General features: G+C 41.1%; 1 protein-coding gene across 1 annotated transcript; it reads right to left on the reverse strand.

Annotated features, from left to right (window-relative positions):
- On the reverse strand, positions 1–26,160 carry fsip1 (fibrous sheath interacting protein 1). Its single transcript, XM_070920818.1, has 10 exons — positions 25,999–26,160; positions 25,853–25,916; positions 25,589–25,767; positions 25,395–25,476; positions 25,211–25,300; positions 24,386–24,522; positions 24,042–24,161; positions 21,594–21,755; positions 8,447–8,599; positions 1–108 (listed from the first exon to the last, which is right to left on the reverse strand). The coding sequence occupies exons 1-10, from the start codon at positions 26,158–26,160 to the stop codon at positions 1–3; spliced, it is 1,257 nt and encodes a 418-aa protein (XP_070776919.1).
- Positions 26,161–26,971: the final 811 nt, after the last annotated feature.

Here is a 26,971-nt window from a genome sequence, read left to right on the forward strand (position 1 = left end):
TCATGGTGTTGTGTCATCCATCTCAAGATCCCGGGTCCAGCTCTCCGTCAGCTCACATTCATCCAGCAGACTAAGTAACTGCTCCTCAGTTAGGGCTGGTGACTCATTCTGCAGACACAAACATAATGTATATACATAATAATATGTATGATTTAGAAAATATATCTATGCTTTCAAAGACAAGAATATGTGTAGATGTGGGTGCATGCGTGTACACAGAAACCCACCCTTTCATAACCAATCAGGCACATGCAGCACATCTCAGGCAGTATCGAGGTCAGTATGTCCCTATTATTATTATAGAAGTGATGACAGAATATTTTTCTACTCAACTGCTGATATCTTCCTAATATCCTCCTTAAATTTGTTCCCACTACGAACATCCGTCACTGGGCTTAAAAATCCGTTCTTGACAAATCCAGGCAATGTGTTGTACTAAAGCATGACCAGTGATAACTGCGGCAGTTCATAATAATAAACTTCATTGCTGTGGTCATCCTCTGTGCCTAGTTGGAAGCTGTCCAGGAAAAAACACTTCCAGTTGGATAAAACAGTTGTTTTTCAACTAATAAGTCAGACTCCTTACGGGCAGCCGTCCGGGAGTGCATGTGAGTTCAAGGAGAGGAGCCAACCTTCTTAAACTAGGTTACAAGGAAACAGTCTCAATAAATGCCAATATCTATTCATGGAAGTGATGTGTTATCTGGCAAACTGTCATTTCTGATTTCAAATTATTTGGCTACGTAAACGTTTAATTCCTTTATCGTAATAACAAGGTGAGACATGACTAATTTACCTACGCACAAGTGCTCACAGACAGTTGCCATCTCTTGGTGTGAGAATGCTGCACTTTGTTTAGTCAGCTGCAACTCAACAGTCAATTTGTTCCAATAATATCAACTCATTACCTTTCATGACATGAGCGTTATGCCAAAAACGTGTCCAGGAAAGCCAGACCTTAAATCTCTGGGTTGAATTGTAATGATTGTCATTACTCTCTCAGCATGTGCACTCGTGTTTCTCGCTGTCATCCCACACTGAACAGAATGTCCCTGGCCTTAAAGAAGGGATGTCCTGGTCCAGTTATTCTGTTCTGATCTTCATACCTAATTTTCAGCAAGAAAATGAATGACCGTATTTCCCAAAATGTCAAATAGAAGTATTCATTAATGCTTAGATTTGAGATCCACAGATACAAAGGTCAATCCGTTATCAAATTAAATAATTATTATTTTCCTATGTATTACAGCAACCAAATGCAAACCAATTAATAACCTGTATTAAAATTTGGGTGTCAGAAAATACACAGCTTGCACCACAGTGAGACCCATCTCAGGCCTAAGACTGGAAGAATATTATGCCCATGCAGTTGTTTTCACCTCTTCCACCACATCCCGCTGAGTCACTCGAGACAAAATCACATTCCTGTGTCTCATCTATCCCCACTAGCTGAAGCTAATACTCTTCATCGATCATCTGTATTCCTCCTCTGACCAGACCACCCTCTGACACTCTTCAGCCCCTCGCCAGGACTCAGTTGCTAATATACATCTCTACAAGACAATATCTGTCCATGTTCAAAGTCCTCCAGAATGTAATGACACCCCTTAGGTCATGGCAGGTTGGGCCATGTTACTCAATTACCCAGATGCTGCATATAATCTCCTACCAATGGACAGGACACCACAGGCATCATGCACACATTCCAGCCTCGATGCCCCCTGCAGCACTGCATGTTTTTGTCCTTTGACATGCATGTAGCAAGACATGGCCCTTTTGCCTGTGGCCTTGACCTTCACCTCTAAATAGTGAAGGAAGACAAATAAAGCCCATGTGTATGGTATGCGTTTATTTTTGCATTTAATCGTATGGATAAACTAGAGACACGCTTATGGGTACACTTAGTTCCCTTCCATGTTTATTCTACAGTACTTTTATAGGTATAATTGACACCCCACTCACAGAAAAAAAAAAGATTTGCTTGAAATGGCAACTGTAACATAAATTTGCACAAACATAAGTGAGCCATTACTGCAACTCGAGACGTATGGCACAAAAAAAAACCACTGGTCAATTACAGGCATGTCAGTATTTGAGTGTTCGTAAATGGGGCAATAAAAAAGTGCCCCACTGGCTGGAGTATTAATGGCCAGAAATGCCTTTAACCAGTACCAGCCGGTTGGATGGGAACTACAAGTTAGACTTTCCTACACAGAGGACAGAAAAAGAGAGAGAGTTTTTTTTACTGCTGTGACAAAATGCTGCGACTCTTTAAAAGTGGTTGACCTCAGGTGCCCTTAATACTAGGGAGGCCAAGGGTGTCTGTGAGTGACCAATATGGGGTTTCCTGTCTGTCTGTCTGTCTGTCTGTCTGTCTGTCTGTCTGTATACTCTCTGCAGAGCCAGTTAAGCAAAAGTGTTGCAGCCACTTAAGCTTCTTTACAGTCCGGGGCTTCAGCTTCCCGGCAGACACCACATTCATTTCAGTAAACAGCAGAGTAAAGAGATGCGAATACAGGAAAGCTGTCCAAAGGAAATACATGATGTGCTTGATTGAGGTGGTTCCGGAAAATTCCCTTCTTCCATCGGGTTATCACTGAGACAGGAACAACAGTGTTGAGCCTGGTTGGAAGTTTGTAACCACAGCATTACTATCAGACTGACTCCACAAAGAAACGGATGAAAAGACCAGGGGAAGATAAAAACCTTTGTCAGAACTGGACAAGCTTCTGTTTTTAAGCTGCCATGAGTGACATTTGCACAAGCATCCATTAAACACACAGCGAGAGAAGATACAAATACATAAGTTAGTCGTTTTTAAAATGACCATTTCTCGGTCATAGGAAGTATGCAGCTGTGTGGGCTGCTACGCCTGAGGCTGGCTTTGGAGTTATTCCCAGACACACATCCTCTGGCATAAACATGTGAAATACAAGCTGGAGGTAGAAAATCTATAGACTCACTTAACGCTGACAATTCCCATTGGGGAACCTTCTTTGCAAACACTGTGTTCTGCTGTATAACAACTTTTTTTTGTTAAAGTGCATCCAAATACTGCTCCATTCTCCCTCACTGCCTCCCTGCTGCAGGGAATTGTTATGAACATTTTGATTGATTTGAGTTGGAATAACAATACGTCAGTGAGGAAATGGCTTTGAACTGGCTGTTCATGAACTCAATATGCCATTTGATAATTATCTATTATTATTATTATTCCATGAGTGAGAGATCCCACAAATGATAAGAACAGCTTTTGCCCTGGGCACGTCGGCTCCCTTTCATTCTTATCAATGTGCGAGATTTGCATCGCTCACGACTGACTCATCACTAACGTCAGTGAGACTTGGAAAAGACAAAGTTAGAGTCAAAAAAATCCTCAAGCCCGATATGTCTGGTGATTATTGTCAGAATGCCAGCGTTACTGCTTCCTGCACTCTCTCCCACCTGCTGTCCAGACCCAGTGGGCTTATTGTATCTGTCTCAGTCTCGCCTGGGGCCATACAAAGCTATGTGCAGTGAAAGGGAAAACCTTTCCTCACTGTCCTGTTTAGCAGCTCTTTACAGGACATTCACTGTCATTTGTCACTTCACGCCTCTTCCTTGTGGATTAACACCAATGGTGACTGTGAGTTCAGTGTGTTCTTTGCCCTCCAGACAAGGGAGTGGCAGGATGGGTGAACCCCCAACCTTTAGTAAAAGATCAAGGTTCTTGGTCCTGTATCACTTTCCCACTTGGAGATTAATCTGACAACGCCAGAACTGTTCAGCCCTCCAGCTATCTGCCCTGCATTGGACCACCACCTCTGTACAGCTCACTGTTGCAGGACCGGTTTACCACAAGTGTGGGCTGCTCAACTTTCAAGGTCACTGACTTCAGTCACATACCTCAGCTTTACCGGCCACAGACCCAGTGGCCAGTTCTCTGCTAATATAGGGAGGAGTCCTATTCATTACACTCTATGTGCTCCCATTCAGATGTTGAGAACAACTCACGAGGTGCGTACACAGATGACATCACCATCAAGGAAGAAAAAAACAAGTTTGTCAAACGTCAGAAGATGTGGATAATATAGATAATAATCTCCAGGGACTTTCTGAGGTACCTCATTAAAGTCAGTCTATAGTGATTCCTGGCTGAATCCCAATATCCTCATTTTAACCCATCATTTCAAACATTGCACCTCGAACATGTGCTGTATGAATGAAAATACTGTGCACGTGACACCCTGACTGTCTTTGTGACTGAGTCATGATGAAGCCTGACGAGAAATAAAGTTAATTTGTAGGTGATTTACAGGTTTTATAACATGACTGAAAGGTACCATGTAACTTGTGAACTTTAAAAGCCTAGCTTGTTTAACTTATCAAACTAGAATAATCAGTTCCAATTTCCAGGTGGAAGCTAGTTAGCCTAGCTTGCTAGCTTTTCGCTTTCACCCATTATGCTGTTAATCCAAATTTAAAAGCACGAGTCCTCCCAAATTTTGTAAAAGGACAGCTAAATGCTAGAAGGGGGAAAACCTGTCTTGTATCAGAGTTCGTAAGCTACACAGGGCTATGACGTCACACAAAGAAGTTTACAGCACGTCTCCGAGCAATGGCGGCTCTCAAATATCAGTTAACACCTACCACGATAAACACCCACCCATAGGCTCACAGTAGACGTTGTTTCCACAACAAACAACAATTGATCTAAAAATCTAAACTTCTTTTAGGAGAGGTTTAACAACAGCAGTTTTCGGTGCTACAGTAGAGACACCAGTGCATAGAGAGTGTGCATATATCACAAATACCATCTTTATAACAAAAAACATCTATGGCCATGAGTGGGAGCACCTTACTCTCTGTCACTCATCAGAAGCAGTGACACAGGAAAAGCAGAGACCGTTGTGCAGAACCCTTTTTGTCAAACTGTCTTTATTTCAGGAGATCATTAGGTGGCAAACAAGAGCAGACAGCTTGACAAGCCAAAAGGCTAACAGCCAGTAGCCATGGATGGAATGAAGTAGAGGATGAAGAGGGTGAGAGAAGCCGAGAGTGAGAAAATCCCTTTTCTCCATGGCTCCTCTTTTCTGGCGAGCCTGACTGTGGAAAAAGAGTTGTGAAACTGCAGAGTTGGCACAACACTGCAGCTCAACAAAGCCTGAACAGTGAGCCTAACAGATTCAAGCCAACCTGACAGACTGATGGGTGGGTGCCCTCTTTGCCTTGAAAGGACTGTTGATGTGTGTTCACGTAATATTCAATTCTATTTACAAGTTGCATTGTGATATTTTTTGCATTTTCCCGGGAAGCTATAGTTACTTTATGTGGTTTTAATATACCTTTCATCATCCAAGCATGCACAAAGGGTTCTCACATTGAGAAGAAGAGATTTTTGAAGAAGTCAGTTCAAGGAATGAAAACTACATATATTCTAGTCCCAATGTGCTTACAGCAAGTGTGAAGACACAAAGCAGGGGAGAATTAAATAGTGATGCAGAGACAGCTGCTGTAATAAGTCCACCGGAGATGAAAAACTGCTATTTTCAGTCAAAATGAGGACATACAGTGATGTGATCTCTCAAAATGTGATTCTTAAAATCAGATCAAATCATTTAGTCAATTGTGGCCAGTCAAAAACACATGGGAGTGCTCTTTGTCTGGCACAATAGACAAAAATGAAAGTTTAACTGTAAGATTAATGATGTTGGCCTGATTAGACCAAGACTGCCCTGCCTATACCATCCTGCCTTACTGTAAATGTTGGGATTGCCCTTCCTTTTGCAGCCAAATGAGGTTGCAGGAAAAGCTAACGTCAGATCAGCTGTTGGGTGTGACAGATTTAGCTCTAACAGTTGAAATAACCCTGCTGAACTTGTGTTATCTTGTTTTGTTTTTACTCTAGTGGTATGTATCATTAACAGAAGAACAGAAAAGGCTAAGACCTTGCTGCACAGGCAAACAGAAGACACTGGAAAACCAAAGGTGAGAGATTATTTGGCAGAGAGATGAATTTCACCGGAATGGTGGATTGTTTGGATTGCGAGAAAGGAGAAGCAGAGATGACGCACAAAATTACAGGTCTCAGATCTGAATCTAACACAACACGGCTTTTGTTTGAATAAATCACTGCACAAGGGTAAGTCAGGTAGATCTCAAGACAAACACTTGAATTCTTAACATCACACACTGGAATTAATCAAACTGAAGTAGAGCAAAGAATCTGTCACTGCTACGATGTATGAAACCCTCTGAACATTTTCCACCTTTACAATAGGTGCTACACTCCAGCAGCAGGCCAGACTAAACATCGACATACTTCCCATTTGGAGAGAAAACATCTATTATCCAATCTATCCTGGTAGTTTTTTTTTAGAGATATTGCTCTTAAGCAAAACATTTTATTTCAAATATATCCCTAAAACAAACTCATTCACAGTCAACCTCTAACGTTGGCCACCTTCTCTGGAGTTCAGGATTTAATTTCTAACTCTTGTCATCAGTGACTGTAAGTAGTCACTACCTCTTCAAAAAGTTTGGCAGACAAAGAATCATTATCTGGGCCACAGTATCACAGCTTATGTACACGTAGATTTTCAAAATAATTCCAAGTGAATGATATCACTTCATGCAAGGCAGTTTTAGTGGTTTACTGTTCATGAACTGGAGCTATTCACATTAAAAGGGGAAAATGGGGTACTAAAGTTAAAGAATAATTGAAAATGCTACAAATACTTATTACTTAAAGGAATAGTTCGATATTTGGGGTAAAACACATGTTTCCATGCTGAGAGTTAAATGAGAAGATACTACTCTCTTGTCTGTGTGTTAAGTATGGAGCTGGAGCCAGGAGGCCATTAGCCTAGCTTAGCTTAAAGACCGAAAGCAGGGAGAAACAGCTAACCTGCAGCTCTCTCCAAACAAAATGACAAAATGATGACTGTATGCTTTAATAGCACTAGTATTGGTAGCATTTGGAGGAATACTTGCTTTATCTAAAAGGATGCTGACCTCTCCTGAATTGCTCAATTCAACATAACAAAAAACTAATTCTCTTCACAAGCTGATCTCTTCTGAGTTAGCATGCTCTTCTATCTCTTTATATATCTAAAAGAAAAAGCCTGCAGAGTTACTACACACTTCAGGTGCAAAAAGACATTTGAGTTACAGATGTTATACAAATCAACTTTATGAGTACACTGGAGCTGTGTGAAAGTGTTTAAGAATGCCCCCCCAGACAAATTCCGTACAAATAAATCTTTTCTAACCACAAAACAAGCCCGGTTGCACTAAGAATATACACAGCGAATGTGCTGTTTACATTGCAGTCGCTCGCTGGGTTCAATCATTTAGTGACAGTCTATAAAATGTGATGACACACAGCTAAATGTAAAGAGCGTCTAGCTACACCAGTAGTTAAGAGGCTGGTGGTTTTGATGTTTTGTGATCATAATGAGAGAACGGTTTCCTCAAACAGAGTATGGCTTAATTAGCAAAAAAATTCCAATTGCGTCTCCTTAATTAGGCCAGGAATAGGTTTGAGTTGCGTGGCATGGTGCCCTGTTTGATGTAAGGGTGTGGCTGCCACTTAAAGTTTTCATGACCTCACTGCTTGTGAGCAAGACCATGTTTAAATTAGGCATGTATATATCATGTTGTGGTTCATCAGGGTGAGAACCGATGTGTTGGTGAAGTTTAGGATAACACATTTGACTTTGTATTCCATCGGCAGCAGCGTCGTGAAGAAGCAAACAGGTCGTTTGTTGTGCATGACAGGGAGAAGCAACCCATTCAAACAATGGCAAAGTCAAACCACTAAATTTATCTCAAATGTTTTCCTTTCACACAAAAATTAAAGTCATAAAAGTCAGAGGAAGCAGAAATCAGCGCCATCCACCTTTGTCCTTGGAACATTCTTGTGTTGTGCCTTTAGCTACAGGGTTTGAGGGGAGAGAGTGATAGTTCTGTGGTTGTAACTCTGCAGATGCTCCTAAAACCAGACAGAGCTCAATGGTTTCTAGGGAACACTGTGTGAGTGTGGACATCGAATCTCAGCGAGGAATGCTAGAAAGCAATGAAACACAGTGGAGGACAAAAGGCTATCAGTGGAGTAAACGATCATCCTCACCCTCAGATCAAACCAAAAGTGTGCAAAGCAAAGCAGAGAAAGATATGTAACTCCAATGCAAATCAAAACATACATTTTACACAAAACTGTGTGTGTGTTTGTGATACAAAGAGGGAGAAGGAAAAAGGAGAAAAAGAGGGAAAAATATGGGCCTGCAGAGACACAAATATTGCATGTGACTTCATCGTCCCCTTGTGAGAATGAGCTGTGCACTTGTAATAATTTGTCACACACGTGTCTATGGATCAAAGCACTGAGGAGTGCTAAAATGCAGACAGCGTGTGGACGGAAAGACGTTTTGTTGTGTGTGAACGAACATGGCTGCTTTGAACTCACAGTCATCTCTTGGACCTGGCCCAGGATCTCCAGCTGCTGTTGGATCTCTTGGAGCCGCCTCTCCTGCCCTCTCCTCTCCTTTATATCCTGCAGGACCTTCTCTCCTGGCTGCCGGTCCCCATCGCACTTCCAGCCAACCTCTGAGCCGTGGCCCTGATACACAACAGACACGACTGATTCTCACGGGGAGCAAAAAACTCATCTCATATGTGGACGTGCTTGGGCGCACTCCTAGAGCTGCACTCAGAGTTTATGGCTGTCGCTCGGAAACATTTAAATAGGGATCAGAACTGTATAACAGTTCATCATAATTAATTTGAGTCAAAGTTTTCCATTCCTCCAAGACTCTTGAGTTACAGTGTGCTTATATGTGTTAAAATGTCATTGTGGCATGTCCTAGAGATGAACACCAATGGTTCTTTCCTGCTTTTTACAGACAGTAAAATCAGGTACTCATTACAAGACGGGAGAAAGCCCCATACCTTTCCTACAGTTCACATGGGGTCCAACATATAACACACGTTTAAGGCATCCACGTGCACTGGGTTGATTACCGCAAGCTGCATCCAAAGCAAACTTTGAAAATGGGTCAGGAGGAAATGGGAGAGTCATGCCTGGAGGACCATCCACAGACAGCTGATAAGTGAGACGCTTGTCTTTCTGACCACAGGATGGATCTTTTTCATTCGGACTTGGTCACAGAGAGAGAACGATCCGGAGTTAAGTCATCAGGTTCAAATGACACATTTAGATGTCATTATAACAATATTTAAATAGAAGTCTGTCACACACTGCGCTGATACTGAAATGCTACATTATGATGAAGGACTAGCCTCTGATGATTAGTAAGTGCTGAAAGGCTAGCGTAGTTGTGGCCAATCTCAAAGAATAGGCCAAATTGTTAATATCCTTCCTCACCCCACCCGCAATTTATTTCTATATAAGTAAGGATGGAAAAACAGCAAAATACTGTAGACACTGACCAGTGAATGACCTGAGGTACGGTCATATCTTGACCTCTAAAAATACACAGCTACTCTATAAAAGCAGCAGCTAGGTCGAAAAAATTGTTGGGTCTGAGAGGATGTTGCCAACCGCAGTGCTGTTTTGGAGTGTCAGTCCAGCGCCATGTGGTTGAAATCTCCATCTCTCTTGGTTAGTCTGGATGCCAGGCAGGCGTATGTATGATCTAATAATGTTGAAATTGATGGATATTTCATAAAATGTCGACATCTCAATAGGGGCTTGCATACAGCGAAATGGTAGGTTACTGGAGACGACTGGATCCAGCAAATTGTGAACTTAAACTCTGAGTTACTAAATCTACTATGACACATTTATGATAGGATGTAATCTTAGTTAAACCCAGGGTAGAAGGGGAGTTCAGTTAAGTTGAGCCAATATGTTGAGAAGAAGAATGACTGCTTCTGCCCTTGTTAATAGGCCAAACAGACATGCCTACTCGACAAATATCACATATTACATTTAGACAGATTTTAGGCAACTGTATGTATACCAGGGTGACTTTATATCTAAATCTTGGCAAAAACAAGACGTTTTTTCAGAAGTGTGTGTGGCCTCACCTACCAGTGCCCTCTCTCTCCCTATAGGGAAATAATGACAGCTTCTATCTGAAGCCTCTTTTAAGTGGTCGTTACTAAAGCCCTTCAGTTTAGACTCCTTCATCCAGACTACAAAAGCCAGGACCACGACGAGATCAGACTCCTGTCATGCACCAGAGTGAGAAACACAGTATTCCAACCAGGAAAAATAAAAATTAAAGTCTAGCTTTACCACCATCCTCACACCACTAAATGCATGTTTCTAAAAAAGCCCAAATCTCTGGGAGAAACAGTTTATTTAATTTGGAAACGACAGCTGCCCTACTTTTCAAGAACTATAGACTCCAAACTTTAAAATTGTCTGCAGGGCTTAGCAGTGATGAAGCTATCACTGATCATAGTTTGAATGAATTTGGCATGTATGTCACATATTTTCTTACTAAACCAATTCTCTGTGGCTAAATTAACACCCTATGAGTTCTGGTGAATGTAAGGGGAAAGTCCACACTCTCTTTGTATAAACCGTACTGATTTGACCTTAATTACAGCAAAGATAGATGGTCCACAAATCACACATCATCTTTCCTGGCTTTCACCTCCTTGTCGTTGTATCTCTGTCTTGTATTAGCTTTAGCAACAAATGAAAATCAAGCAAAGCAGGGAGGTTTACATAGTGTGTTACATACGCTGCTACTATTAAGTCAAATGACTCCTGCGTATCACTCACACCTCTTTTAAAGTCCCAAGATTCTCATTACTGAAACCAGTAATGAGATCTATTACTAATGCAGACTGTTTATGGGGTCAAAATCATCATATCATTCCACTCTTTTGGTATGTTTACACAGGAGGTGTTTCAGCCCTGCTCTCATAACGTGCTCTGCCAACTTGCTGCTCACGCTGCCTTCTGTGTGTACATGGTGTGACACTACAAGTGAGTTTCACTGTCACAATTAGGTCTCAATGGAAAGCTCTTCAATATTCAAATTATAATATTCAGATTCAACAAACCAAATCAGCAAAATCATGTTTTTATTCCAATGGTTTAAAACAAGACCTGAGAGTCATGCAAGCATCTCTGTGAGGCTGTATTTACGCCCGGCGGTGCTTTCAGCTAACTGCTAACATCAGCATGCTAACAGGCTCACAATGACAATGCTAACATGCTGATGTTTAGCAGGTATAATGTTCATCATGTTCTAGTTTAGCCTGTTAGCATCCTAACGTTTGCTAATTAGCATTAAACCAGAATCAGAATCGGGTTTATTGCCAAGTACGTTTTCATACACAAGGATATTGCTTTGATATTTTGGTGCATAACAATAAACATTGTAAGTGAAAATTAAAAGATAAAAAAATAAGTACTATGAAAATTAAGAAAATTTGACAATAAAAAAAGTATGTACAATATATCTATACAGTTTGTACAGGAATGTGCAACATTCACAGTATGAAGTATAAGGAATATGTGTAATATACAGAGATAATAGTCAAAAAGATGTGTGTTAATGTAACGCATTGAGACAGACGTAGAGTAGTTTAAGTTTAAGTTTAAGTATGGAAGCGGATAACAGTTTGTGTAAGTGGGGGTCTTGGGCCTTGTTGATGAGGCCAGCTGCAGAAGAAACTGTTCTTGTGGCGTGAGGTTTTGGTCCTGATAGACTGCAGTCTCTTGCCGGAGGGGAGTGTCTCAAACAGTTTGTGTCAAGGTGGGAGGGGTCAGCCACAATCTTTACTGCATGTCGCAGGGTCCTGAAGGCGCACAGGTCCTGGAGGGATGGCAGATTGCAGCCAATCACTAGGTCTGATGTTCAGCTCCCACTTTAGATCCTGGGTGATGATGGTGCCCAGGAAGTGGAGGGACTCCACAGTGTCGACTGGGGAGTCACACAGGGTGAGGGGCTGGTGGGGCTGGGTTCTTCCTGAAATCCACTACCATCTTCACTGTCTTAAGAACGTTCAGCTCCAAGTTGTTCTGTCTGCACCAGGTCACCAGATGGTTGATCTCCCACCTGTAGGTGGACTCCCCACCAGATATGAGCCCAATGAGGGTGGTGGAAGCTTGACGTACTGATGACTGGAGGTGCAGCTGTTGGTGTACAGGAAGAAAAGTAGAGGGGAAAAGACGCAGCCTTGGGGGGAACCGGTGGGAGTGGGTCAATGATGGTTTTGATGTGTGACAGCACAAGACGCTCAGTGAGGTGTCAAAGATGTCTGTGAACACTGGAGACAGCCGATCGGCACATTGCTTCAGGGTGGAGGGAGAGACAGTACAGCTGAGGCTGATGGGAATGTCAATAGTTTTGCAGGTATTTGGTCATAAACCAAAGTATATTTGGACCTTCATGATGGTGTCATATTAAATGTTGCTGGATCACAAAAGTGACAATAACTCATCCTGAGGGGGACATGAATGTACCAAATTTCATGGCTGTCCATCTAATAGGGGAGATATTTCACTCAAAACCACCAATATCAACCTCATGGTGGCGCTAGAGAAAAAGTCAGGGAATATCTCTCCAGAAGTAGTAGTAGTACATCCAGTAGATGTAGAGATATTTTAGAGGATAAGTGAAAACTTTGACCATCACCAAAGATCACCAAAAACTCATTAGGATTTATTCTCTGGGAACCTTGAATGTCTGTACAAATCTACTGTAATAGTTGTTGAGATATTCAAGTGTGGACCAAAGCGGTGGACCGACTGACCGTCATGGCCATCCCTTCAGCATAGCTAACACAACCACACCAAAAGTATAACTGTATATCAGTGTCATACAAAGTTCATCTGCACACATTAATTCTAATGCTTGAAATTAAATACCAAGATAACACAGACTGGAAATGAATTATGAGTGACAGTAGAAAGCTGTATGAGATCCAAAGTGTTAACCTGACACAGGGTTCATTTTCTGTTTCATGAAAGACTCAGTAGCCTATAACTTATTATTTGCAGTACTTTTTCCACAAAGTTTGCAATATATAATTGATAAAGCAGTAATAATAATTTAGATCCATTTTCAAGGCATTGGCAAGGATAAAACAGTAGAATAGCCTCTTGTGCCAGTCAACTTGTTGTAATGATTCACTTCTTGGGAGTAATGTTTCTTGACCTTAATGGACTCCAGCGATTGTTCTAATACATTACTGCTTCTTCTACTGGAATGTGTGATAGCTTTAACTCAATATGAGGTTAGACTGAGTGACTTCCAAACAGAGCAGGGGAGAGAGACCTGGGTTCAGCTTATCTGAACATCAGCAAAATGCTGGTAATTGGCTCTCCTCAGAGTAGCCACTTGACATGCTGTTGAAGATCTCCAATAATCACATCACCTATCTGGGTCACAAGACCGCTGGGAGGCCACAGAGACTTTGTTTTCTTAAAGTATGAAAAACATGTCAAACATTATTATCTTTAAAGAGAAAAATATGTCAGCCTATTGATGAAATATCAAATGATTGCGTTGGAATTTGATGTTGTATTAGTGTCACAAGTTGATATAAAGTGCAGCAGTGTAAATACAGAGGATTATGCTGACTGCCAAGTGCAGCTTGAATGCAGAATGAATGTAAATCAAAACAGAGAAAAAGCTCATTCGTGCATGATATGACAACTCGTGAGAAGCTGTCCTTGTTTTACCTCATGGTTCAGATTTTGCTTTCCCACAATATGAAGAAAAGTCAATGATTTGCCAATTGCCGTGAGCAAAACCATCATTAGTAGTTTATTTGTGTTGACTTTCAGATAACTATAGTCAAGCATGTATTTCACATTCATTAAGTGGTTATTGATATGCTGTGATCAATTTTATGATTTCAAATAGAAGCAATACATTCCATCCTGAGGTTGTCATGGCGTTTGAGTGTGAAACAGCTGCAGTGCTTGATGGATGATCTGCTGTTGTCCAAAGTGACGACATAGGAAAGATGGAGGGGATTATTTTATGTTTATAATTCAAAACAAATCTTGGACGCCTAACACTCACAATACAGAGTGTGTTATATCTTGACGTTCCCATTAAAAGGAACATATAATTATATCACGTCAATCATATTAGTTTTGTTAGACAGTGGAGGGAGCCATTGAGAGTGGTAGCCTGGAGCTTCTTCTCTGCTCCAATATTGGTTACATCTGTGGTGCGATTTGCCAAATATAACAGCTGGATCCTCTCATGCAGGCGTATTTTCAAATACATCTCCTAAACAACAAGAAAACAACACAACTCACTAGGTGTGTTCTTTTGTATCCTGCTGCAGTAAGTATATCATACACATGGCAAGACGATGTTGCAGCCCACTGTTTGCTTCAGGTTCCTTCTTACATTAGGTGTTTAGGAGGACTAGGACTGCCTGAAGCCAGACCAAGAACCACTGAAAGAGCTTGATGACCTTTTTCACACACTCAAGACAAGCTAAACAGGGACAACATCCAAGGAAGTGTCAGCAGTAAAATCGTACATGCATACTCCAAACAAACTAATTCGTACAACGTGTGGTCTTTTCAACTAAGTTCTTCATACCTTTTTTCTAGCTAAATCAAGAATAGATGAAGAAGCAAACATGATTCAAAGAGTTATGCAAATAAAACAAAAGAAAAAATATTCCATGGGTTTTTCCTTGAAAAACACTTATGTGAGGTGGACGCTAGCCAAGGTTTGTTTTAGCATGTAGTAGCCACAAAACGGCTCATTGGCCTTGACTCTGGGGGCCTTTGTTATATTAAAAAATGTTTGTTGGTCACATTAAGTCACTCAAATCATTAAAAAAGGCTACACAAATAATGAAAACAGCATGTTTTTCTTATACACTGAGTTACCAGTTTATCTGGTAATCCAAAGCAATCCAATAGCAATAGCCCTGCAATAATTCCTATCTTTTAAGATTTTAACTGAGGTATTGATTCAAATCTACAATATACTGTAGTCATTTTGTACTTAGTGGAGGTGTAGTTGTGTATTGGAGTGCATAACTTTAAAAATCCACTCCATTTACATTAGAGAACAGAATGCACTTTTCAATATAATGCAATACAGTACAATATAGGTCTAGCTGCAGCCTAAAAAATACCTTTAATTTGACACTGTGTCAACAAAAGCTGATTGTTCACAAACATTGTTGTGGATTTAATTCTATTATGAAGAGTGTAACTCCTTGAAATGGATTCCTATTGACTGGAAAATATGCCAGTGTGTTTGCGGACAATACGTCTTAACAACCTTTGGCTCCACATTGCAAAGGGTCACAGCTGTTATGATGAAAGGGAGCCAGCCATGCTGACTCACCCAGAGATGGCTAGTGTTGTTCAGAACAGCACGCTCCTCTCTTTCTCTTTCTGTGTCTCTCTGCAAATCTGAAGTATAGTAGGAGCTCTGGCTGTGCCACGTGGACCCAGGCGACCTGCCAAGGCCTGTCCACATGCCTTGCCACGAGCACTCCCTGTGAGAGCTCGGGAGTAAGCTGTTCGGAAGCTATGGCTGAGAGTACTCCTCTCTTTTTCTCGTATTTCTTTCTGTCTCTCACATTGAGATTTTGCCCAGCTATGACCTGTAGTCATGTGCCAAGTTCTGGGGCAGAGGTGCTGTAACACACATGTCTGCCATAAACGTTATATACCTACCTGCATGCTGACACTTAGGTATGCATGGTAATGCAAACAAATATTTTTGACCCTGCACCACTCGCCTTGCACAAAGGCATATTCTAACTCTTAACACCGTAATTCCTCCCCCTCCCTTCTCTGTAAAGTCAGACCACAAATCAATCTTCGACTGCTCCATAAGAGACAACGTGAGGGTTTTTATATCACCATCTCAAAAATGTCCCAGATATGAAATATCCAAGTTGTCTTTTCCCCCTGCAGAGGTCATGTTTTTAAATCAGTATTTTGAATCTGTGATAGATGACTTGGTGATGCTGAACATTCCTGAAGTATTAGAAGATTCATTTGTGGGTCATCTGGACTTTATACTTGCTTTTTTTATTACAGAACTGAGGGTGGTCTGGAGCAATCACTGTTGCACAGATCAAAACCTCCTGGCGCATCCTACAAAAAAGCATGTTGAATTTTATAATAGGTTAAGATATCCACGTCACCTGTGTGTTCTCAGCATCTTAACACAATCCAAAGAGCAATCAAAGGTCGAAAAATGTTTGATTTGCTTGAAGTTTTCCCTGTTCGGGTTGCGGGAGAAAATCTTGCATTTGTGATCAAAACCATTGTACCATTGTAAATATTTCACAGTCTTTTGCTTTTACTGTGGTTAGGATCATCTCCACCCAGTATCACTTTGCTAATATAAGGTAATTTTAGTAATTTTAATATTTGCCAAATAATGACACAGACAAAAGACATTTGAACAAAGAGGCAGGCCGTGCAAAATATTTATCAAAAGCACCTGGAGGGAAAAAAACGTCCAAGCATTTTTTGGATTTCTTGTCCCCCAGTGACACATGCTGTGTATTGTCAGGCACAACATCTGACTTAGATTTGTTGATTCACCTGAAACAACTGGCCAGACGTTAGCTGTAAGCTAGCTAGAAACAAACACACCTTCTGTGTCTGTGTTCAGGTCAGCTTCTGACTGAACTCAGAACTCATTTCAACACACAGTTAGAGGTGCTTTTAGGCAGACTGTGTTGCCTTCAGACAGAGCCAGGCTAGCTTTCCCCCCTTGTTTACAGTCTTTATGCTAAGCTAAGCTAACTGGCTGCTGGCAGGAGCTTCATATTTACTGGACAGAAATGAGAGTGGTATTGATCACCTCACCTAAATCTCGGCAAGAAAACAAATAAGCACATTTCGCAAAATGTCTAATTATACGGTGAGCTCTGCCATGCAATCAAATACAAAAAATAGTGGGTTGCGATAATGCTCTAAAATGTTATTTAATTTGAATCATAGAGGGAGATTAGTGAATATTTTAAGCATTGTTTATTGTTAGCAGATGATTTTGTGTCTGAATGTGTCATAATGAGTGGAACAGTCAAAAGTTAGATCTCAACCATGGAAGGGAAAAAATCCCTCTAAACCACTTAACACAACTGCTGCTGTGGATAACACCAGTGGGAGAGGCGTTTATAAGAAGACAATAAACCGGGTCTCATAGGAATTATAGGGTGGGGAAGGGTGTGGAGTCTATTCTTTTTAGCCAAGTTAACCTTGTGAAAAACACCAAGCATGCCACATGTCAAACCTGACATCTCAGTTCTCACCATGCAGCTGGAAAGAGATACTCCTGCTGAATGTGCAAACCACAAAGGCTGCAAAGATGATATTAGACTTTCTGTATTAGCATACACGTTTATGCTAATACACTTTAAAAAACACATCCATTCACTGCTAAGTTGGATACCAGTGTGATAAGGGCTGAGTGCTGGACTCAGCCAAACATCAGCCACTGGTAAGGAACAAAACATAGTCACATCCTTTTCTGTTGTCAATTAGCATATTTTCAATATTTCGGTAGGGACATGAACATTGTATTCCAAAGGAGACAGTTTCTTCCCTAGCGCAGAGGATAAGATGTCTCTTTTGTCTTCCTGCTGTCATGCTATTAAAGAGAAACATATTGTTCTGTTAAAAATGACTTGGCCTTTTTTTTTTTTACTTTCTAGTTTTGGTTTTATTTTGACACTAAGGCACATGCATACTAAATGTATACTACCTGTATCACATTTCTAAACATTATGAATATGTTAAGGTCAGCTGGTAGCCTCACTTTCTATCATGAATTCTAATACAGCTCACACTTGAACACTAAGAACTAACCTACATTTTAGATGAATATAACATGACCAAAGCTTTTCCACAGCTGTTTAATTACATGACCGGACCAAATAAGATGAATTTGCAAACTATCTGCTGACCACCTTGTGTTGGTCAAAAGGGTGTTTTCTGCCCCAAAAACTCTGCTCTCTCACTTAACATTTGCTGTCGTTAAAATCAAGGGTGCTCATCAGCAACCACACAGTGTGACTAAGTGACCTCATAGTCTGACATCAAAATATAGCCGACCGATGCACAACAAAAACACAGCTGGAGTTACTATGCAAACACAGAAGGAGTTGATGCCCTGCTGATTAGGGGAGGGATCCCAGTGTATAATACCATTCATTGATTTTCATTGTAACCACACAAAAAAACCCACATTTGAGAGAATAGCATGTGTAATTCTGATCTGTCAAACACTTACACGCCCATGTCACCAAACACCCAACACCAGCTTATTCTCATGACAGAATCCCCCTCTGCTGGCTTCGAACTGTGGGTGGTGCAGGCATTACCACACAGTGGTACAGTACACTGTACATTAATCCTACGTAGCAACCAACAGATGTTTTTAATGACAGAAAGGCTATTTCAGCTGAAGCCTGAGAAAAGGGGAGAAAATGAGGAATACAAAAGGGAGCAATGCTGTCATAAGCACAATATTGACAGCGTCCAAGGAAAACACTTTTCAAATAGTGTTTCTGATTTCATTCAATCCAGATCATTAAAGCAGGGTTTGTAGCTACCTGACCTTTTTCCTATCATCAAAAAGAAGCCAGAGGCAAAGAAAACAAGGCCTTTTCTCAGACTTCCACCATGTGGCCATATGATGAGTGATACCGTGCTTCCACAAATACTTTTCCTGTGGTTTATGGCAGTACAACATGGACATTTTGATCATTCAGTCAGTGCAGTATAATGTGCACCTGCCACTGCACTGCCTTACAGACATAGAAAGAGAAACACTTATATACAAAAAGCTGGTCCCAATATACAGGCTATAGGTCGTCCTTGCCAGTATACAGTAGTCTTTACTGTATGTGTAGTAAGCCTTTCTGCATGTGTTAATATCTCCAAATGAAAGGGAAAGCCTTGTTCCTTTTCTGGAGCTGGCACTGCTCTACCTCCCCCTGCCCTGTAATTAGGCTCTGATGGGGGGCTGACTCTCTTCTGTGGCAGTATCTGGTGCCAGGCCTCACGGACTGTATCCACCCCCACGGGCTCAAGCGAAGGACCCACTCAGCCAGAGGAGCTACTCCTACGGTGACTGAGCAGGAATGCAAGGGCTGCATTTTCCTCCGAATATCAATCACGACTTATTGGGAGAGCATGCCGCCAAGACCTGAGGTCACAGATTCAAGCCCTGACCGATCCTTTATGAGCGACTGCTCACTGGGGAGAGGTGAATAATTCTCTCTTCCTTGTACAACGTGACAGACGATCGATCTGACACAGCCAGAAAACAGGAGACAACAGCAAACCTGGGAATCTAGCCCATGATTTAATATCATGGGGAGAAACACTTTCAGTGGAGTTGAAAAACAAAGATACGATGATCTTGTTGGTGTACGTTAGAGACTGTCCTGGAATGATCAGGCAAACAAGCAGGTTTCTGCATCACTGTCCAAATGGTTTCAGTTCTAAACTCAGACTGGTGCAAGCTACTGCCAAGAAGAAAGCTACCCGCAAAACAAAAGCATATTTACTTTTATGACCACCTTTTGGGATTTATGGGCACTGATGTGGAATGAATGACTGGCTAAGAAAGAGATTTATTATCAGTGCAGTCTATCTGTAATATATGCCACAACAGTGAGGGTTTTGAAGCCATACAGGAGTGGTGTTCACCAACTTTTCACTTCTGATTTTATACACTGCATGAAAACACTAAAATACAGTGAATTTGATTTTGTTTTTTTTCGCATTAGCAGTCTGAAGGTGAATCATCTGCAAGCAGTTACTTAAATAATTTGTGTCATTGTTTAATTCATATTTTACATCGTTTGAAAAGGATTGCCTGCATTAGCCATTTCAGCACTAATGGAGAGCAGATGATGGATGGATCATGGGACATTTTACTTTCCCAAATACTCTTTTTAAGGGTGGAAAGGGAGGGGAAGTAGGTTACACAAAGTAACACGTCCAGCTGCCCAGTAATATCACAGTTTCATACTATTGGCCGAAAAACCACTTCACATCATGTGGGGAGAGCACAAGGGAGGATTGTCTTATTTTGAAAAAAAGAGTCCTACTCCAGGCAACAGTCACAATTATTGAAGAATGACAGTGTTGCACTCATTCACCCTTAGCACCAGGTCAGCCATTACCACTAGTTTAAAATCAGTTCATGAAATTTGGGAGTTTCAAGAAGCAGTAAGTCATGTCTTCATCTAAACACAGTTCAACTATTGATCATGTGCGCATCTGGTTGGGCTCGATCAATTCTCAATGGAATTGATTGAAATCAAATCTTGTAGTGATCAAGTGATCCTTCTGCAGTGCTTCACTCTGCTAGGATTTCAACAAAAGACTATTTTTCGAGTAATCTGCCAATTATTTTTTTGATTAATTGATGAATATTTTTTTGGTCTATAAAATGTCAGAAAAACAGAGAAAGATGTCCATCACAATTTCTCAGAACCAAAGAGCATCTTAAAATTGCTTGTTTTGTCCAACCAACAGTTTACTATCCACACGTCACACACAATTTGACATATAATTGATCATGTACTTATATCAAAGCTATATACCACTCAAGACAGTTATAGGAATATTGAGAATCCTTACCATCTAAACAGACACAACATAAATGGCCTTAACTTCAAATGTTAAGCTTCGTTGTACTGCAATTTCCTTCAGATGAACGACTGGGTAAATTTACAGTGGGAAAGTGAAGTAATTAGGCCAGCAGCATAAATATTCTGGACATTATGACATAGATCATGATGTTTTTCCAGCTCTGGGATTCAAGTACTGCTGTGTTTCCTTGTCTACATCCAGTAGTGATAGTAGGAAATGGCACCCTGGGTTCGCAAAACTTCGTTGTAAAGTTTTTATGACTTCAAAAACATCACTTTCCACTGACAGGCTATGCAAATGATGAGCATGCCATCTGGCCTTTAAAATGTAGTGAGATAAGGTCCTGAGATAACTCACTGAGCTCACGTCTAGGAGTGGGCCCAAACCCAGGGCCAAGGCTTGGAAAGTTTTTACAGTTATAAATATCTGTTAAGCTGGTTCTCCGCTGTCTGATGTGGTAGTGATGTACAGATCATACTCTAAACTCAGACAATGTACAGGGTTTAAAGGGTGAGCATGATGAGTTGGTGCAAACTTATTCAAAATTTATTAAATATATACATGCAACTCAGGGAATGGACAGAAAATTAGGAATCAGGAGTCTAAATGGACAAAATGATACATAGAACAACCATGAACCAAAGTATAAATACCTAAATGTATCAAATGTACCATTGTTGGAAATAACATAATGTTTACATAAAGTTTACTAGCAGCAAATAATGCAGACGCTGTGTAGTATGGCCTTCACACGGAAATGTGGAAAAGCAGATGGAAAAGTGAGGAAACCCTCAGTTCCAAATCACAGCAGCTTACATAACACCATTTTCCTCCACTTACGAATAGGGACGTGACTCCCCCAGGGACAATAACAAAAGATTTTACAAGATGTTGGCATGGATGCCCTACTGAGCTAACCTTGTAATAAGACTTGATGACCTCATCTCAGAGAGATAATGGCACTCTATATAAACCCATTGCTGTTATAATGGAGACAGTAGTGCTGTTGGTTACATACCTGAGACATGCTTAGGTTTGTGTATGAGCTTTTCACTGACAGAAATTCTTCGACAGGAAGGAGAAGACGAATTTTGGAGTCAATGTCAATCAGCTGCTCCAGGTCAGAGGGCTCCGGGGTGTAACCCTGGTCTGTCAGGACTGACACAGCCCACATGTCCTCCTGGAAGAGAATCATCGCTGAAATAAGTCATGGCCCACAGGGTGTAAGCTTAATTTTGTGGCAAGTGAAATAGGGGACTGATAATCATTATCTACCTGTTGCTTATTTAGCCACTTTGTAACAGTTGAACAGTGAAACAGGAAAGAGGTACAACTCTGACTCTAGCACTTGGTATTCACTTCTGGATGCTGATCACTCTTCTCCACACTGCGAGCCAACTATATAGTCAAATGCCAAATCGTTGACAATTGCCTATCCCAGTGAGACTCCTCTTATATGCTGTGGGAAACAGTGGGTGAGTGGTGAGCTCATCAGTGGTGAGATAAGATCTTGCAATGAAGCTTAAATGCCAAAGAAGATCACAAATCTGCAAAAAACACAGCTGTGACCTCTGAACGCTGTGTGTGGGGGGGGGGGAGACAATAGCTGACATAGGGGTCTATCAAGTGGGTGGAGCACCACACAAAGCCAAAATTGAACAAATGATGAGATCCGCAAAGTCTTATGACACTGATTCGTGTTTCATATTTGCAGATTTATTCTGATCGAGCTACTCCAATGTTTTAACCATTGCAGTGGTTTACTTGGAGACTTCAGACAGGCCTCTATTTGTCCTTTGTGTTCACATGCACGTCTTTTGACCATTGCATGAAATTGTGAGTTGTTAAACAGACACAAGCTAAAACTGTCATGTCACGACATAATGTGTAAATTAGCTAGGTTTGGAGGTGCTGTATTAGAAGGTTTTTGTTACCTTTGGACAGAACCAGGCTAGCTGTTTCCCCGTTTCCAGTCTTTATGCTAAGCTACAGTAAGCTAATCGTCTCCTGGCTCTAGCTTCATAAAATGGTATTGATCTGTTCATCTAACTCTCAAGTCCTTATGCTAAGCTAAGCTAACTAGCTGTTGTCTGTCGCTTTACTGTATACATGAGAGTGGTATCAATTTCCCCATCAACTCTCGGCAACAAAGCAAATAAGCCTACTACCTGTATTACCATGTCAAACTTTTCCTTTAATAAAGTGTGGAATATTTTTTTACATCCACTACTGCAGCACCAAAATGTTCTACAATTATTGACTGCTACTGATTTACTGCTTCAGGTTACCAAAACTACACATAACTGTGGAGCTTGTGGTTGATGTGTCCCACGATTCTGCCGAGAACTGGGAGAAGTCCTCAGAACTAAGAGTGCATCATGGCCAAAGTCTTGGTGACATAAAAAATGTGCTTGCTCCGTTATGGCCATTCATAATAAAATGCTTCGCAATAACAGGAAGTCTTCCACCAGACATCTGCACACCCCTCAGTTTGGTATAACCAACACAATTACTGCAGTATTGTTCTAAAAGTCAAGGCAAACAATAAATAGAGCAGCTAGACATAAAAAAAACACCCTGGCAAGCTGTCCCACGGATGTGGAGCTGTCGGGGTCAAGCTAAATGGAACCGTATGTGAAAGGTAAGTATGTTTCCCTCTCACTTCCCAACAGGCTTCATCCCATCTGACTTCAAACTGGCCTAACAGCTGCCAAAGGGGCTATTAAAGCAAATTAAAAGTGAAAATAAAAACATTTGAAGTTAGGATGGTGTAGGTGGGTTCACAGTGAAACAGTTTACTGCTCCAGGTGGCACGGGGTCTCAGGTGAATCATCAAAGAAAAAACGAGGCCTCAGTCTCTTAGCTTTGAGCCCTATCAGCACACACTCACTGTGAGTGCAACTGTGGCCTATATGAAAGACACTGGCCTCTGAATTTCGCAGACACACCATGGAGGGAATTGTTATGGAAACGTGATTATAAAATGAACCATAAAAACGCAGCATTCCATGTGAACTTCATATGGCACTTGACATCTGGTTCACAATCTGAGAGAGAATCTTCTGCCCAGAGGCCGTCTCAGCTGCCAAGCAGTCATCAAAACATGGATATCTGACCAGTGCTACTCTACGTGCTGCCCTGAGGTTACTCAATGTGTTTAATAACTTCATTCAAAAGGCCAAATGTTGGATAATGACACAGATTCCAACAAATAAGATCACGAAAGAAACAATTTATAAATACAGGGATTGTATTAAAAGGCTGTGGCTAAACACTGGAAACAATATTTAACAATAATTAACATACTATGTTTTAAATGTGGTAAATAGAAGATCAAAATGTTGGTAGCAGGAGCAGTGGATGAGATCTGCTGTAAGACAACATGAGGGGGAAGTATTAAGGAACTTGAAAAAGAGAGACTCATCCTACAGCATATGTTGCCTGTTAGGGCTCCATGTCAGCCTACCTCGCTGTCTGCGCCTCTGGCACTGTCCTCTTCCTCTTCGTCTATGTCTCGGAGGAGCTCGGCCAGACGCTCTTTCTCTGCCTGGGTCAAAAGCACTTGGTCCCCCTCACCACTTACTAGCTATTGCATTGCACCACATTTGGGGGGAGAGAGAGACTGAAAATCATTATTTGCATCACATTTGTACTCTTTTCAGTGGTGCCCTAGCAGGCTTAAAGTATGTCTTTCTCTTGAACAAGAGACAAATATTTTCCTCACTGGAAAAACAAACAGTTGGGAGACTTGCTCCAAGTCATGCGATATACCCCAGCACTGCATTTGGCCCAACGTGAACTTTGACATACCTCGATGTTTCTCTTGACAAAGTCCTTCTGTTTTTTCTTGCCTTTGGAAGCCCCACAGTGGCTGCCTTCAAATTGCTCTTCCTCAGTCTCCTCATGGCCTTTTACAAGTGATTCTGTTGAGCCTGGGATCTTTTCACCTGTCAGGCAAGCCACACTTTAGATTCCAGAAGGTAAATAACGAAAAAGTAAGTAAAATTTCTAACAATAATTATCATTAGCCAAATCTGATCAAAATGACAGAATTTATGTGGGAGACATTTTCAACCATTTTCTATCATCTGATCCACATGATTAAAGCAGCTGCCCAAATAATCTTGAAACAGGGTGAAATATTAACAATTTGCAACAACAAAAAAAACCCAACAAGACTACTCTAATGCTAGCCCTGCAAGGTGGCATAGTGGGTGGGAAGACCATGCTTTAACTAAGTTGTAAGAGGTTCAAGCCCCGGTGACAACAAGCAGCCAACCTGTCTAAGAACAAAGCAACACAATGAATTCCTCACAGTTCCTAGGCGGCAGTTTTGGGGGGAAAATGAGAATTTCTTCCTTAGGGGATCAATATCATGAGCCACAAGATCTTAATCAGGAAATTGTTCATGAGTCACATAGTGGGCAAATTGTTATGCATTCTTTTCTGGAAAACTGCTGTAATATCTGAGATAGTGCACAACTGTCTGCACCAGCCTACCATAAAGGGGAAAAACAATTGACATAAGATCCCTGAGCTCATGGCGCCATCAAGTGCACAATCTAGGCAGTACAACTGACACATGGACATGCACACTGCATTTTCTGTCACGTTCGTAACTGTCATGTAACTCACTTTGCTCCAAGTATTGGCTGTCTCTGTTGTGCTCACAGTCAGGAACTTGAGTTTCAAACACAGGCACAAAGTCGTCCTCCTCCTCTGTCCCTTTAAGATAAAACAAACATATTTAAGGTGTCTCACAGTGACTGTGCATGTTAAACTTTTCAACACTGTTGCTGATCTGTATACAGTTGCTTACCAATGGGTGCTTCCAGAGCCAAAAACAGCCTTGTGTTCAAAGCTTCATGGACACATTCAGAGTGACCTTCAGGCTTATTCCGCTGCGGAAAAACACACAGTATAACATCACACCATATGTGATAAGAGTGTCCACCTTATGTAGTCAAAAACAGCACTAGTCTAGTGAACTACTAATACAAGTAGAGTGAATACAAAGTATGTGTCTACCAGGAGCTCTTGCCAGAGTTTTGCTTTAAGTTCTTTCCTTTGACGCTTGACTTCTTTTTCTTTGTAGATCTTTGCAGACAGTATTTCATCAAGTCGTCTCATTTCCTCAATGGCTCTCTGGAGTTTAGATTCTTCCTTCTCTTCAACAGTAACATCAGCCTGAACTAAAAGATGCACAAATATTATATAGAGTGTGGGGAAGCTTATTTACCATCCAAAAACTGAGTGCACTACTCCATTGTAAAGAACTCTTACCTCTGTCAGGACCTCTGGCTGAGGAGTTGATTAGAGTTTCTTCAGAGCTGCTCTGGATCTACGGGGAATTGTTTTTTTAGTTATTGGAAATTGTCCAGTTTGAATGTTGTAATGTCAATGTATCGTCTTTACTGAATTACCTGCACCTCCGCAGCATCGTTGGTCAAAACAACAAGGGCAAATGGAGTTGTGGGACAAATTCTGTCACTATGAGGCAATGACACGCTCGACACACGGCTACCTGTTTGCTCACTCGATGCAGGTCGGGAAATGTCATCTAAACTACCTCTGATAATTTCCATAGTGTGATTCTCTTAAGCTGTACTTCGAGAAGACAAACGTCAATAAAGTATTTGCAATTAATAAATAGCCGTTGGCGAAGTAAAAACACTTGTCAACAGAAACTTTCCAGAGTATTTCCGTCCATTTTGGTAACTATGGACGCAAACACTCCCGGATGGTGTAACTATAGAAATATGCATTAGTTACTATGGCTACCGGACGAAATCGAGGCAGCCCAGCTGATGCTTCAATTGATGCAGCTAGCTAGCGTAGCGGGTATCAAGCTAGCCATTAGGTAGCTAGCTAGATAGCGGTTAGCTGTAGTAGTACCGCTCGTCTCGTTAAATCATATTTTTGTTGTTTCCGCAGCAATCTTAAATGACTTTGGTGTTGCTGAGATATTGGTGATAAATGTCTACAGTGTGAGAAAGTGAGGGTGGAGGTTTCGAGGCCGTGTTTTTGTGGTAAGCATCGATAACAAGTCATTTTCATGTCTAGCTAGCCTAAGTAAGCTAAAAAAGGCTAATATTGATCATCTCAAGTAATTTAGCGAACCTAACAATGAAAGTCAGCAATGATGTTCTCTGTTGGACAGTTATTTCCTATAGGTGGTAGCACAGTTGCTAGCTAGTTATCATTAACGTTATACACTCGATATGTCGATGTGATATATTTTGTTTTGGCCTTGTTCTCTGTAACGTTATCGAACGTAACTACTAAAGCTAAGCACAGAAAATGGGTGTGTAACCAGCCGCTGAGACGGAACCACTCAGAAGCAGAGTTATGTTTTATATGTGAGGGATGTAATTACCTACAGTCATTGCTTCCCTA

Source organism: Enoplosus armatus, chromosome 15 (assembly GCF_043641665.1).
Source record: "Enoplosus armatus isolate fEnoArm2 chromosome 15, fEnoArm2.hap1, whole genome shotgun sequence".
In the NCBI taxonomy this organism is placed as follows: Eukaryota; Metazoa; Chordata; class Actinopteri; order Centrarchiformes; family Enoplosidae; genus Enoplosus; species Enoplosus armatus.